This window comes from Gossypium hirsutum, chromosome D08 (genome assembly GCF_007990345.1).
Source record: "Gossypium hirsutum isolate 1008001.06 chromosome D08, Gossypium_hirsutum_v2.1, whole genome shotgun sequence".
NCBI lineage: Eukaryota > Viridiplantae > Streptophyta > Magnoliopsida > Malvales > Malvaceae > Gossypium > Gossypium hirsutum.
In genome coordinates, this window is record NC_053444.1 from 15,887,861 (window position 1) to 15,901,283 (window position 13,423).

At 64.2% G+C, this 13,423-nt stretch overlaps 1 protein-coding gene across 1 annotated transcript; it reads right to left on the minus strand.

Moving 5' to 3' along the window:
- Positions 1 to 10,041: 10,041 nt before the first annotated feature.
- LOC121220302 (protein PELPK1-like) lies at positions 10,042 to 12,099 on the minus strand. The gene is made up of 3 exons (XM_041099979.1): positions 11,927 to 12,099; positions 10,486 to 10,620; positions 10,042 to 10,219 (listed from the first exon to the last, which is right to left on the minus strand). Exons 1-3 carry the CDS (start codon positions 12,097 to 12,099, stop codon positions 10,042 to 10,044), a joined length of 486 nt encoding a protein of 161 aa, XP_040955913.1.
- Positions 12,100 to 13,423: the final 1,324 nt, after the last annotated feature.

The following is a 13,423-nucleotide window of genomic DNA, read 5'->3' on the forward strand; positions in this document are numbered from 1 at the left end:
GATGTGCGGGAGCCTCGGGCAAGTATCGGCACCTCGGTGGCTAGGATGTGCGGGAGCCTCAGACACCAACGGCAACTTGGTGCTTGGATGTACGGAGCCTCGGGCACCATCGGCACCTTGGTGCTAGGATGTACAGGAGCCCAGACACCATGAGTAAACTAAGCCCTTGGTCATGCTAGAGCCTCGGGCACCTTGGTGCTTCGATGTGCGGGAGCCTTGGGCACTATCGGCAACCTAGGCCCATAGTCGTGCGGGAGCCTCGGGCACCATCGGCATTTCGGTGCTATGATATGCGGGAGCCTCAGACACTGTCGGCAACCTAGGCCCTTGTCGTGCGTGAGCCTCGAGCACCATCGATACCATGGTGCTTGGATGTGCGGAACCTCGGGCACCATCGGCAACCTAGGCCCTTGGTCGTGCGAGAGGCTCGGGCACCATCGGCAAACTAAGCCCTTGGTCGCGCGGGAGCCTCGGTCACCATCGGCAAAATAGGCCCTTGGTCGTGCGGGGGCCTCGGCCACCATCGGCACCTCGGCCCTTGGTCGTGCGGGAGCCTCGGGCACCATCGGCACCTTGGAGCCTCAGATGTGCGGGAGCCTCGGGCAGTATCGTCACCTCGGTGGCTAGGATGTGCGGGAGCCTCGGACACCAACGGCAACTTGGTGCTTGGATGTGCGGAGCCTTGGGCACCATCGGCACCTTGGTGCTAGGATGTGCAGGAGTCCCGGACACCATGAGCAAACTAAGCCATGGTCATGCAGGAGCCTCGGGCGCCATCGGTACCTCGGTGCTTCGATGTGTGGAGCCCTTGGCACCATCGGCAACCTAGGCCCTTGATCGTGCGGGAGCCTCGGGCACCATCGGCACCTCGGTGCTATGCTGTGCGAGAGCCTCGGACACTGTCGGCAACCTACGCCCATGGTCGTGCGGGAGCCTCGAGCACCATCGGCACCTTGGTGCTTAGATGTGCGAGAACCTCGGGCACCATCGGCAACCTAGGCCCTTGGTCGTGCGAGAGGCTCGGGCACCATCGGCAAACTAAGCATCTGGTCGCGCGGGAGCCTCGGCGACCATTGGCCCCTAGGTGCTGGGATGTGCGGGAGCCTCGGGCACCATCGGCAAACTAGGCCCTTGGTCGTACGGAGCCTCGGGTACCATCGGCACCTCGGTACTATGATGTGCGGGAGCCTCGGACACTGTCGGCAACCTACGCCCTTGGTCGTGCGGGAGCCTCGAGCACCATCGACACCTTGGTGCTTGGATGTGCGGGAACCTCGGGCACCATCGGTAACCTAGGCCCTTGGTCGTCCGAGAGGTACGGGCACCATCGGCAAACTAAGCCCTTGGTCGCGCGGGAGCCTCGGGCACCATCGGCAAAATAGGCCCTTGGTCGTGCGGAGGCCTCGGCCACCATCGGCACTCGGCCCTTGGTCGTGCGGGAGCCTCTGGCACCATCGGCACCTTGGTGCCTCAGATGTGCGGGAGTCTCGGGCAGTATCGGCACCTCGGTGGCTAGGATGTGCGGGAGCCTCGGACTCCAACGGTAACTTGGTGCTTGGATGTGCGGGAGGTTCGGGCACCATCGGTACCTTGGTGCTAGGATGTGCAGGAGCCCCGGACACCATGAGCAAACTAAGCCCTTGGTCATGCAGGAGCCTCGGGCGCCATCGGCACCTTGGTGCTTCGATGTGCGGGAGCCTTGGGCACCATCGGCAACCTAGGCCTTGGTCGTGCGGGAGCCTCGGGCACCATCGGCACCTCGGTGCTATGATAAGCGTGAGCCTCGGACACTGTCGGCAACCTAACCTTGGTCGTGCGTGAGCCTCGAGCACCATCGACACCTTGGTGCTTGGATGTGCGAGAACCTCGGGCACCATGGCAACCTAGGCCCTTGGTCGTGCGAGAGGCTCGGGTACCATCGGCAAACTAAACCCTTGGTCGTGCGGGAGCCTCGGGCACCATCGGTAAAATAGGCCATTGGTCGTGCGGGAGCCTCGGTGACCATCGGCCCCTAGGTCCTGGGATGTGCGGGACACTCGGGCACAATCGACAAACTAGGCCCTTGGTCGTGCGGGTGCCTCGGGCACCATCGGCACCTCGGTGCTATGATGTGCGGGAGCCTCGGACACTGTCGGCAACCTAGGCCCTTGGTCGTGCGGGAACCTCGAGCACCATCGACACCTTGGTGTTTGGATGTGCGGGAACCTCGGGCACCATTAGCAACCTACGCCCTTGGTCGTGTGAGACGCTTTGGCACCATCGGCAAACTAAGCCCTTGGTCTTGCGGGAGCCTCGGGCACCATCGGCAAAATAGGCCCTTGGTCGTGCGGGGTCCTCGGCCACCATCGGCACCTCAGCCCTTGGTCGTGCGGAAGCGTTGGGCACCACCGGTACCTTGGTGGCTCGGATGTGCGGGAGCCTCGGGCAGTATCGGTACCTCGGTGGCTAGGATGTGCGGGAGCCTCAGACACCAACGCCAACTTGGTACTTGGATGTACGGGAGCCTCGGGCACCATCGGCACCTTGGTGCTAGGATGTACAGGAGCCCCAGACACCATGAGTAAACTAAGCCCTTGGTCATGCTGGAGCCTCGGGCGCCATCGGCACCTCGGTGCTTCGATGTGCGGGAGCCTTGGGCACTATCGGCAACCTAGGCCCATGGTCGTGCGGGAGCCTCGGGCACCATCGGCACTTCAGTGCTATGATATGCGGGAGCCTCGGACACTGTCGGCAACCTAGGCCCTTGGTCTTGCGAGAGCCTCGAGCACCATCGATACCATGGTGCTTGGATGTGCGGGAACCTCGGGCACCATCGGCAACCTAGGCCCTTGGTCGTGCGAGAGGCTCAGGCACCATCGGCAAACTAAGCCCTTGGTCGCGCGGGAGCCTCGGGCACCATCGGCAAAATAGGCCCTTGGTCGTGCGGGGGCCTCGGCCACCATCGGCACCTCGGCCCTTGGTCGTGCGGGAGCCTCGGCACCATCGGCACCTTGGAGCCTCAGATGTGCGGGAGCCTCGGGCAGTATCGTCACCTCGGTGGCTAGGATGTGCGGGGGCCTCGGACACCAACGGCAACTTGGTGCTTGGATGTGCGGGTGCCTCGGGCACCATCGGCACCTTGGTGCTAGGATGTGCAGGAGTCCCGGACACCATGAGCAAACTAAGCCCATGGTCATGCAGGAGCCTCGGGCGCCATCGGTACCTCGGTGCTTCGATGTGCGGGAGCCCTTGGCACCATCGGTAACCTAGGCCCTTGGTCGTGCGGGAGCCTCGGGCACCATCGGCACCTCGGTGCTATGCTGTGCGAGAGCCTCGGACACTGTCGGCAACCTTGGTGCTTGGATGTGCGAGAACCTCGGGCACCATCGGCAACCTAGGCACTTGGTCGTGCGAGAGGCTCGGGCACCATCGGCAAACTAAGCATCTGGTCGCGCGGGAGCCTCGGCGACCAATTGCCCCTAGGTGCTGGGATGTGCGGGAGCCTCGGGCACCATCGGCAAACTAGGCCCTTGGTCGTACGGGAGCCTCGGGTACCATCGGCACCTTGGTACTATGATGTGCGGGAGCCTCGGACACTGTCGGCAACCTACGCCCTTGGTCGTGCGGGAGCCTCGAGCACCATAGACACCTTGGTGCTTGGATGTGCGGGAACCTCGGGCACCATCGGTAACCTAGGCCCTTGGTCGTCCGAGAGGCTCGGGCACCATCGGCAAACTAAGCCCTTGGTCGCGCGGGAGCCTCGGGCACCATCGGCAAAATAGGCCCTTGGTCGTGCGGAGGCCTCGGCCACCATCGGCACCTCGGCCCTTGGTCGTGCGGGAGCCTCGGGCACCATCGGCACCTTGGTGCCTCAGACGTGCGGGAGTCTCGGGCAGTATCGGCACCTCGGTGGCTAGGATGTGCGGGAGCCTCGGACTCCAACGGTAACTTGGTGCTTGGATGTGCGGGAGGTTCGGGCACCATCGGCACCTTGGTGCTAGGATGTGCAGGAGCCCCGGACACCATGAGCAAACTAAGCCCTTGGTCATGCAGTAGCCTCGGGCGCCATCGGCACCTTGGTGCTTCGATGTGCGGGAGCCTTGGGCACCATCGGCAACCTAGGCCCTTGGTCGTGCGGGAGCCTCGGGCACCATCGGCACCTCGGTGCTATGATAAGCGTGAGCCTCGGACACTGTCGGCAACCTAGGCCCTTGGTCGTGCGTGAGCCTCGAGCACCATCGACACTTTGGTGCTTGGATGTGCATGAACCTCGAGCACCATCGGCAACCTAGGCCCTTGGTCGTGCGAGAGGCTCGGTCACCATCGGCAAACTCAGCCCTTGGTCACGGGGGAGCCTCGGGCACCATCGGCAAACTAAGCCCTTGGTCATGCAGGAGACTCGGGGGCCATCGGCACCTTGGTGCTAGGATGTGCAGGAGCCCCGGACACCATGAGCAAACTAAGCCCTTGGTCATGCAGGAGCCTCGGGCGCCATCGGCACCTTGGTGCTTCGATGTGCGGGAGCCTTGGCACCATCGGCAACCTAGGCCCTTGGTCGTGCGGGAGCCTCGGGCACCATCGGCACCTCGGTGCTATGATGTGTGAGAGCCTCGGACACTGTCGGCAACCTACGCCCATGGTCGTGCGGGAGCCTCGAGCACCATCGGCACCTTGGTGCTTGGATGTGCGAGAACCTCGGGCACCACCAGCAACCTAGGCCCTTGGTCGTGCGAGAGGCTCGGGCACCATCGGCAAACTAAGCCCCTGGTCGCGCGGGAGCCTCGGCGATCATTGGCCCTAGGTGCTGGGATGTGCGGGAGCCTCGGGCACCATCGGCAAACTAGGCCCTTGGTCGTACGGGAGCCTCGGGTACCATCGGCACCTCGGTACTATGATGTGCGGGAGCCTCGGACATTGTCGGCAACCTACGCCCTTGGTCGTGCGGGAGCCTCGAGCACCATCGACACCTTGGTGCTTGGATGTGCGAGAACCTCGGGCACCATCGGCAACCTAGGCCCTTGGTCGTGCGAGAGGCTCGGGCACCATCGGCAAACTAAGCCCTTGGTCGCGCGGGAGCCTCGGGCACCATCGGCAAAATAGGCCCTTGGTCGTGCGGGGGCCTCGGCCACCATCGGCACCTCGGCCCTTGGTCGTGCGGGAGCCTCGGGCACCATCGGCACCTTGGTGCCTTAGATGTGCGGGAGTCTCGGGCAGTATCGGCACCTCGGTGGCTAGCCTGTGCGGGAGCCTCGGACTCCAACGGTAACTTGGTGCTTGGATGTGCGGGAGCCTCGGGCACCATCGGCACCTTGGTGCTAGGATGTGCAAGAGCCCCGGACACCATGAGCAAACTAAGCCCTTGGTCATGCAGGAGCCTCGGTGCTTCGATGTGCGGTAGCCTTGGGCACCATCGGCAACCTAGGCCCTTGGTCGTGCGTGAGCCTCGAGCACCATCGACACCTTGGTGCTTGGATGTGCAGGAACCTCGGGCACCATCGGCAACCTAGGCCCTTGGTCGTGCGAGAGGCTCGGTCACTATCGGCAAACTAAGCCTTTGGTCGCGCGGGAGCCTCGGGCACCATCGGCAAACTAAGCCCTTGGTCATGCAGGAGACTCGGGCGCCATCGGCACCTCGGTGCTTCGATGTGCGGGAGCCCTTGGCACCATCGGCAACCTAGGCCCTTGGTCGTGCGGGAGCCTCGGGCACCATCGGCACCTCGGTGCTATGACGTGTGGGAGCCTCGGACACTGTCGGCAACCTACGCCCATGGTCGTGCGGGAGCCTTGAGCACCATCGGCACCTTGGTGCTTGGATGTGCGAGAACCTCGGGCACCATCGGCAACCTAGGCACTTGGTCGTGCGAGAGGCTCGGCACCATCGGCAAACTAAGCCATTGGTCACGCGGAGCCTCGGGCACCATCGGCAAAATAGGCCCTTGGTCGTGCGGGGCCTCGGCCACCATCGGTACCTCGGCCCTTGGTTGTGCGGGAGCCTCGGGCACCATCGGCACCTTGGTGGCTCGGATGTGCGGGAGCCTCGGGCAGTATCGGCACCTCGGTGGCTAGGATGTGCGGGAGCCTCGGACTCCAACGGCAACTTGGTGCTTGGATGTGCGGGAGCCTCGGGCACCCTCGGCACCTTGTTGCTAGGAAGTGCAGGAGCCCCGGACACCATGAGCAAACTAAGCCCTTGGTCTTGCAGGAGCCTCAGGCGCCATCGGCACCTCGGTGCTTCGATGTGCGGGAGCCTTGGCACCATCGGCAACCTAGGCCCTTGGTCGTACGGAAGCCTCGGGCACCATCGGCACCTCGGTGCTATGACGTTTGGGAGCCTCGGACACTGTCGGCAACCTACGCCCATGGTCGTACTGGAGCCTCGAGCACCATCGGCACCTTAGTGCTTGGATGTGCGAGAACCTCGGGCACCATCGGCAACCTAGGCCCTTGGTCGTACGGGAGCCTCGGGTACCATCGGCACCTCGGTACTATGATGTGCGGGAGCCTTGGACACTTTCGGCAACCTACGCCCTTGGTCGTGCGGGAGCCTCGAGCACCATCGACACCTTGGTGCTTGGATGTGCGAGAACCTCGGGCACCATCGGCAACCTAGGCCCTTGGTCGTGCGAGAGGCTCGGGCACCATCGGCAAACTAAGCCCTTGGTCGCGCGGGAGCCTCGGGCACCATCGGCAAAATAGGCCTTGGTCGTGCGGGGCCTCGGCCACCATCGGCACCTCGGCCCTTGGTCGTGCGGGAGCCTCGGGCACCATCGGCACCTTGGTTCCTTAGATGTGCGGGAGTCTCGGGCAGTATCGGCACCTCGGTGGCTAGCCTGTGCGGGAGCCTCGGACTCCAACGGTAACTTGGTGCTTGGATGTGCGGGAGCCTCGGGCACCATCGGCACCTTGGTGCTAGGATGTGCAAGAGCCCCGGACACCATGAGCAAACTAAGCCATTGGTCATGCAGGAGCCTCGGTGCTTCGATGTGCGGTAGCCTTGGGCACCATCGGCAACCTAGGCCCTTGGTCGTGCGTGAGCCTCGAGCACCATCGACACCTTGGTGCTTGGATGTGCAGGAACCTCGGGCACCATCGGCAACCTAGGCCCTTGGTCGTGCGAGAGGCTCGGTCACTATCGGCAAACTAAGCCTTTGGTCGCGCGAGAGCCTCGGGCACCATCGGCAAACTAAGCCCTTGGTCATGCAGGAGACTCGGGCGCCATCGGCACCTCGGTGCTTCGATGTGCGGGAGCCCTTGGCACCATCGGCAACCTAGGCCCTTGGTCGTGCGGGAGCCTCGGGCACCATCGGCACCTCGGTGCTATGACGTGTGGGAGCCTCGGACACTGTCGGCAACCTACGCCCATGGTCGTGCGGGAGCCTTGAGCACCATCGGCACCTTGGTGCTTGGATGTGCGAGAACCTCGGGCACCATCGGCAACCTAGGCACTTGGTCGTGCGAGAGGCTCGGGCACCATCGGCAAACTAAGCCATTGGTCACGCGGGAGCCTCGGGCACCATCGGCAAAATAGGCCCTTGGTCGTGCGGGGGCCTCGGCCACCATCGGTACCTCGGCCCTTGGTTGTGCGGGAGCCTCGGGCACCATCGGCACCTTGGTGGCTCGGATGTGCGGGAGCCTCGGGCAGTATCGGCACCTCGGTGGCTAGGATGTCCGGGAGGCTCGGACTCCAACGGCAACTTGGTGCTTGGATGTGCGGGAGCCTCGGGCACCCTCGGCACCTTGGTGCTAGGATGTGCAAGAGCCCCGGACACCATGAGCAAACTAAGCCCTTGGTCATGCAGGAGCCTCGGTGCTTCGATGTGCGGTAGCCTTGGGCACCATCGGCAACCTAGGCCCTTGGTCGTGCGTGAGCCTCGAGCACCATCGACACCTTGGTGCTTGGATGTGCAGGAACCTCGGGCACCATCGGCAACCTAGGCCCTTGGTCGTGCGAGAGGCTCGGTCACTATCGGCAAACTAAGCCTTTGGTCGCGCGGGAGCCTCGGGCACCATCGGCAAACTAAGCCCTTGGTCATGCAGGAGACTCGGGCGCCATCGGCACCTCGGTGCTTCGATGTGCGGGAGCCCTTGGCACCATCGGCAACCTAGGCCCTTGGTCGTGCGGGAGCCTCGGGCACCATCGGCACCTCGGTGCTATGACGTGTGGGAGCCTCGGACACTGTCGGCAACCTACGCCCATGGTCGTGCGGGAGCCTTGAGCACCATCGGCACCTTGGTGCTTGGATGTGCGAGAACCTCGGGCACCATCGGCAACCTAGGCACTTGGTCGTGCGAGAGGCTCGGGCACCATCGGCAAACTAAGCCATTGGTCACGCGGGAGCCTCGGGCACCATCGGCAAAATAGGCCCTTGGTCGTGCGGGGGCCTCGGCCACCATCGGTACCTCGGCCCTTGGTTGTGCGGGAGCCTCGGGCACCATCGGCACCTTGGTGGCTCGGATGTGCGGGAGCCTCGGGCAGTATCGGCACCTCGGTGGCTAGGATGTGCGGGAGCCTCGGACTCCAACGGCAACTTGGTGCTTGGATGTGCGGGAGCCTCGGGCACCCTCGGCACCTTGTTGCTAGGAAGTGCAGGAGCCCCGGACACCATGAGCAAACTAAGCCCTTGGTCTTGCAGGAGCCTCAGGCACCATCGGCACCTCGGTGCTTCGATGTGCGGGAGCCTTTGGCACCATCGGCAACCTAGGCCCTTGGTCGTACGGAAGCCTCGGGCACCATCGGCACCTCGGTGCTATGACGTTTGGGAGCCTCGGACACTGTCGGCAACCTACGCCCATGGTCGTACTGGAGCCTCGAGCACCATCGGCACCTTGGTGCTTGGATGTGCGAGAACCTCGGGCACCATCGGCAACCTAAGCCCTTGGTCGTGCGAGAGGCTCGGGCACCATCGGCAAACTAAGCCCTTGGTCGCGTGGGAGCCTCGGGCACCATCGGCAAAATAGGCCCTTGGTCGTCCGGGGGCCTCGGCCACCTTCGGCACCTCGGCCCTTGGTCGTGCGGGAGCCTCAGGCACCATCGGTAACCTAGGCCCTTGGTCGTGCGAGAGGCTCAGGCACCATCGGCAAACTAACCCCTTGCTCGCGCGGGAGCCTCGGGCACTATCGGCAAAATAGGCCCTTGGTCGTGCGGGGGCCTCGGCCACCATCGGCACCTCGGCCCTTGGTCGTGCGGGAGCCTCGGGCACCATCGGCTCCTTGGTGGCTCGGATGTGCGGGAGTCTCGGGCAGTATCGGCACCTCGGTGGCTAGGATGTGCGGGAGCCTCGGACTCCAACGGCAACTTGGTGCTTGGATGTGCGGGAGCCTCGGGCACCATCGGCACCTTGGTGCTAGGATGTGCAGGAGCCCCGGACACCATGAGCAAACTAAGCCCTTGGTCATGCAGGAGCCTCGGGCGCCATCGGCACCTCGGTGCTTCGATGTGCGGGAGCCTTGGGCACCATCGGCAACCTAGGCCATTGGTCGTGCGGGAGCCTCGGGCACCATCGGCACCTCGGTGCTATGATATGCGGGAGCCTCGGACACTGTCGGCAACCTAGGCCCTTGGTCGTGCGTGAGCCTCGAGCACCATCGACACTTTGGTGCTTAGGTGTGCGGGAACCTCGGGCACCATCGGCAACCTAGGCCCTTGGTCGTGCGAGAGGCTCGGGGACCATCGGCAAACTAAGCCCTTGATCGCACGGGAGCCTTGGGCACCATCGGCAAAATAGGCCCTTGGTCTTGCGGGGGCCTCGGCCACCATCGGCTCCTCGGCCCTTGGTCGTGCGGGAGCCTCGGGCACCATCGGCACCTTGGTGACTAGGATGTGCGGGAGCCTCGGGCAGTATCGGCCCCTCGGTGGCTAGGATGTGCGGGAGCCTCAGACACCAACGACAACTTGGTGCTTCGATGTGCGGGAGCCTCGGGCACCATCGACAAACTAGGCCCTTGGTCGTGCGGGAGCCTCGAGCACGATCGACACCTTGGTGCTTGGATGTGCGGGAACCTCGGGCACCATCGGCAACCTAGGCCCTTGGTCGTGTGAGAGGCTTTGGCACCATCGGCAAACTAAGCCTTTGGTCTTGCGGGAGCCTCGGGCACCATCTGCAAAATAGGCCTTTGGTCGTGCGGGGTCCTCGGCCACCATCGGCACCTCAGCCCTTGGTCGTCCGGGAGCGTCGGGCACCAGCGGCACCTTGGTGGCTCGGATGTGCGGGAGCCTCGGGCAGTATCGGCACCTCGGTGGCTAGGATGTGCGGGAGCCTCAGATGTGCGGGAGCCTCGGACACTGTCGGCAACCTAGGCCCTTGGTCGTGCGGGAGCCTCGAGCACGATCGACACCTTGGTGCTTGGATGTGCGGGAAACTCGGGCACCATCGGCAACCTAGGCCCTTGGACGTGTGAGAGGCTTTGGCACCATCGGAAAACTAAGCCCTTGGTCTTGCGGGAGCCTCGGGCACCATCGACAAAATAGGCCCTTGGTCGTGCGGGATTCTCGGGCACCATCGGCACCTTGGTGGCTCGGATGTGCGGGGGCCTCGGGCAGTATCGGTACCTCGGTGGCTAGGATGTACGGGAGCCTCGGACTCCAACGGCAATTGGGTGCTTAGATGTGCGGGAGCCTCGGGCACCATCGGCACCTTGGGGCTAGGATGTGCAGGAGCCCCGGACACCATGAGCAAACTAAGCCCTTGGTCTTGCAGGAGCCTCGGGCGCCATCGGCACCTCAGTGCTTCGATGTGCGGGAGCCTTGGGCACCATCGGCAACCTAGGCCCTTGGTCGTGCGGGAGCCTCGGGCACCATCGGCACCTCGGCGCTATGATATGCGGGAGCCTCGGACACTGTAGCCAACCTTGGCCCTTGGTCGTGCGTGAGCCTCGAGCACCATCGACACCTTGGTGCTTCGATGTGCGGGAACCTCGGGCACCATCGGCAAAATAGGCCCTTGGTCGTGCGGGGGCCTCGGCCACCATCGGCACCTCGGCCCTTGGTCGTGCGGGAGCCTCGGGCACCATCGGCACCTTGGTGACTAGGATGTGCGGGAGCCTCGGGCAGTATCGGCCCCTCGGTGGCTAGGATGTGCGGGAGCCACAGACACCAACGGCAACTTGGTGCTTGGATGTGCGGGAGCCTCAGGCACCATCGGCAAACTAAGCCCTTGGTCTTGCGGGAGCCTCGGGCACCATCGGTAAAATAGGCCATTGGTCGTCCGGGAGCCTCGGTGACCATCGGCCCCTAGGTGCTGGGATGTGCGGGAGACTGGGGCACCATCGACAAACTAGGCCCTTGGTCGTGCGGCAGCCTCGGGCACCATCGGCACCTCGGTGCTATGATGTACGGGAGCCTCGGACACTGTCGGCAACCTAGGCCCTTGGTCGTGCGGGAGCCTCGAGCACGATCGACACCTTGGTGCTTGGATGTGCGGGAACCTCGAGCACCATCGGCAACCTAGGCCCTTGGTCGTGTGAGAGGCTTTGGCACCATCGGTAAACTAAGCCCTTGGTCTTGCGGGAGCCTCGGGCACCATCGGCAAAATAGGACCTTGGTCGCGCGGGTCCTCGGCCACCATCGGCACCTCAACCCTGGTCGTGCGAGAGGTCGGGCACCACCAGCACCTTGGTGGCTCGATGTGCGGAGCTCGGCAGTATCAGTACCTCGTGGCTAGGGTGTGCGGAGCCTCAGATGTCGGGAGCCTCGACACTGTCGGCACCTAGGCCCTTGGTCGTGCGGAAGCCTTGAGCACGATCGACACTTGTACTTGGATGTGCGGGAACCTCGGCACCATCGCAACCTAGGCCCTTGGTCGTGTGAGAGGCTTTGGCACCATCGGCAAGCTAAGCCCTTGGTCTTGCGGGAGCCTCGGGCACCATCGACAAAATAGGCCCTTGGTCGTGCGGGGTCCTCGGCCACAATCGGCACCTCGGACCTTGGTCGTGCGGGAGCCACGGGCACCATCGGCGCCTTGGTGGCTCGGATGTGCGGGAGCCTCGGGCAGTATTGGCACCTCGGTGGCTAGGATGTGCGGGAGCCTCGGACTCCAACGGCAACTTGGTGCTTGGATCTGCGGGAGCCTCGAGCACCATCGGCACCTTGGTGCTAGGATGTGCAGGAGCCCCGGACACCATGAGCAAACTAAGCCCTTGGTCATGCAGGAGCCTCGGGCGCCATCAGCACCTCGGTGCTTCGATGTGCGGGAGCCTTGGGCACAATCGACAACCTAGGCCCTTGGTCGTGCGGGAGCCTCGGGCACCATTGGCACCTCGGTGCTATGATATGCAGGAGCCTCGGACACTATCGGCAACCTCGGCCCTTGGTCGTGCGGGAGCCTCGAGCACCATCGACACCTTGGTGCTTGGATGTGCGGGAACCTCGGGCGCCATCGGCAACCTAGGCCCTTGGTCGTGCGAGAGGCTCGGGCACCATCGGCAAACTAAGCACTTTGTCGCGCGGGAGCATCGGGCACCATCGGCTAAATAGACCGTTGGTCGTGCGGGGCCTCGGCCACCATCGGCACCTCGGACCTTGGTCGTGCGAGAGCCTCGGGCTGTATCGGCACCTCGGTGGCTCGGATGTGCGGGAGCTTCGAACACCAACGGCAACTTGGTGCTTGGATGTGCAGGAGCCTCAGGCACCATCGGCACCTTGGTGCTAGGATGTGCGGGAGCCTCGGGCACCATCGGCACCTTGGTGCTAGGATGTGCGGGGGCCTCGGCCACCATCGGCACCTCGGCCCTTGGTCGTGCGGGAGCGTCGGGCACCATCGGCACCTTGGTGGCTCGGATGTGCGGGAGCCTCGGACACCAACGACAACTTGGTGCTTGGATGTGCGGGAGCCTCGGGCACCATCGGCGCCTTGGTGCTAGGATGTGCAGGAGCCCCGGACACCATGAGCAAACTAAGCCCTTGGTCATGCAGGAGCCTCGGGCGCCATCGGCACCTCGGTGCTTCGATGTGCGGGAGCCTTGGGCACCATCGGCAACCTAGGCCCTTGGTCGTGCGGGAGCCTCGGGCACCATCGGCACCTCGGTGCTATGATATGCAGGAGCCTCGGACACTGTCGGCAACCTAGGCCCTTGGTCGTGCGTGAGCCTCGAGAACCATCGACACCTTGGTGCTTGGATGTGCGGGAACCTCGGGCACCATCGGCAACCTAGGCCCTTGGTCGTGCGAGAGGCTCGGGCACCATCGACAAACTAAGCCCTGGTCGCGCGGGAGCCTCGGGCACCATCGGCAAAATAGGCCCTTGGTCGTACGTGGGCCTCGGCCACCATCGACACCTCGGCCCTTGGTCGTGCGGGAGCCTCGGGCACCACCGGCACCTTGGTGACTAGGATGTGCGGGAGCCTCGGGCAGTATCGGCCCCTCGGTGGCTAGGATGTGCGGGAGCCTCAGACACCAACGGCAATTTGGTGCTTGGATCTGCGGGAGCCTCGGGCACCATCGGGACCT

What these genes read in the sequence shown, in the direction of transcription:
- LOC121220302 (XM_041099979.1), bottom strand. Translation starts at nt 12,099, where the DNA reads ATGGTGTCCGGGGCTCCTGCACATCCTAGCACCAAGGTGCCGATGGTG. An exon ending in GAGCCACCAAGGCGCCGATG is followed by an intron (nt 10,621 to 11,926) that starts GTGCCCGTGGCT and finishes TGCACATCCTAG; the next exon opens with CCCCAAGGTGCCGATGGTGC. An exon ending in CGCACATCCGAGCCACCAAG is followed by an intron (nt 10,220 to 10,485) that starts GTGCCGATGGTG and finishes CGCACATCCTAG; the next exon opens with CCACCGAGGTGCCGATACTG.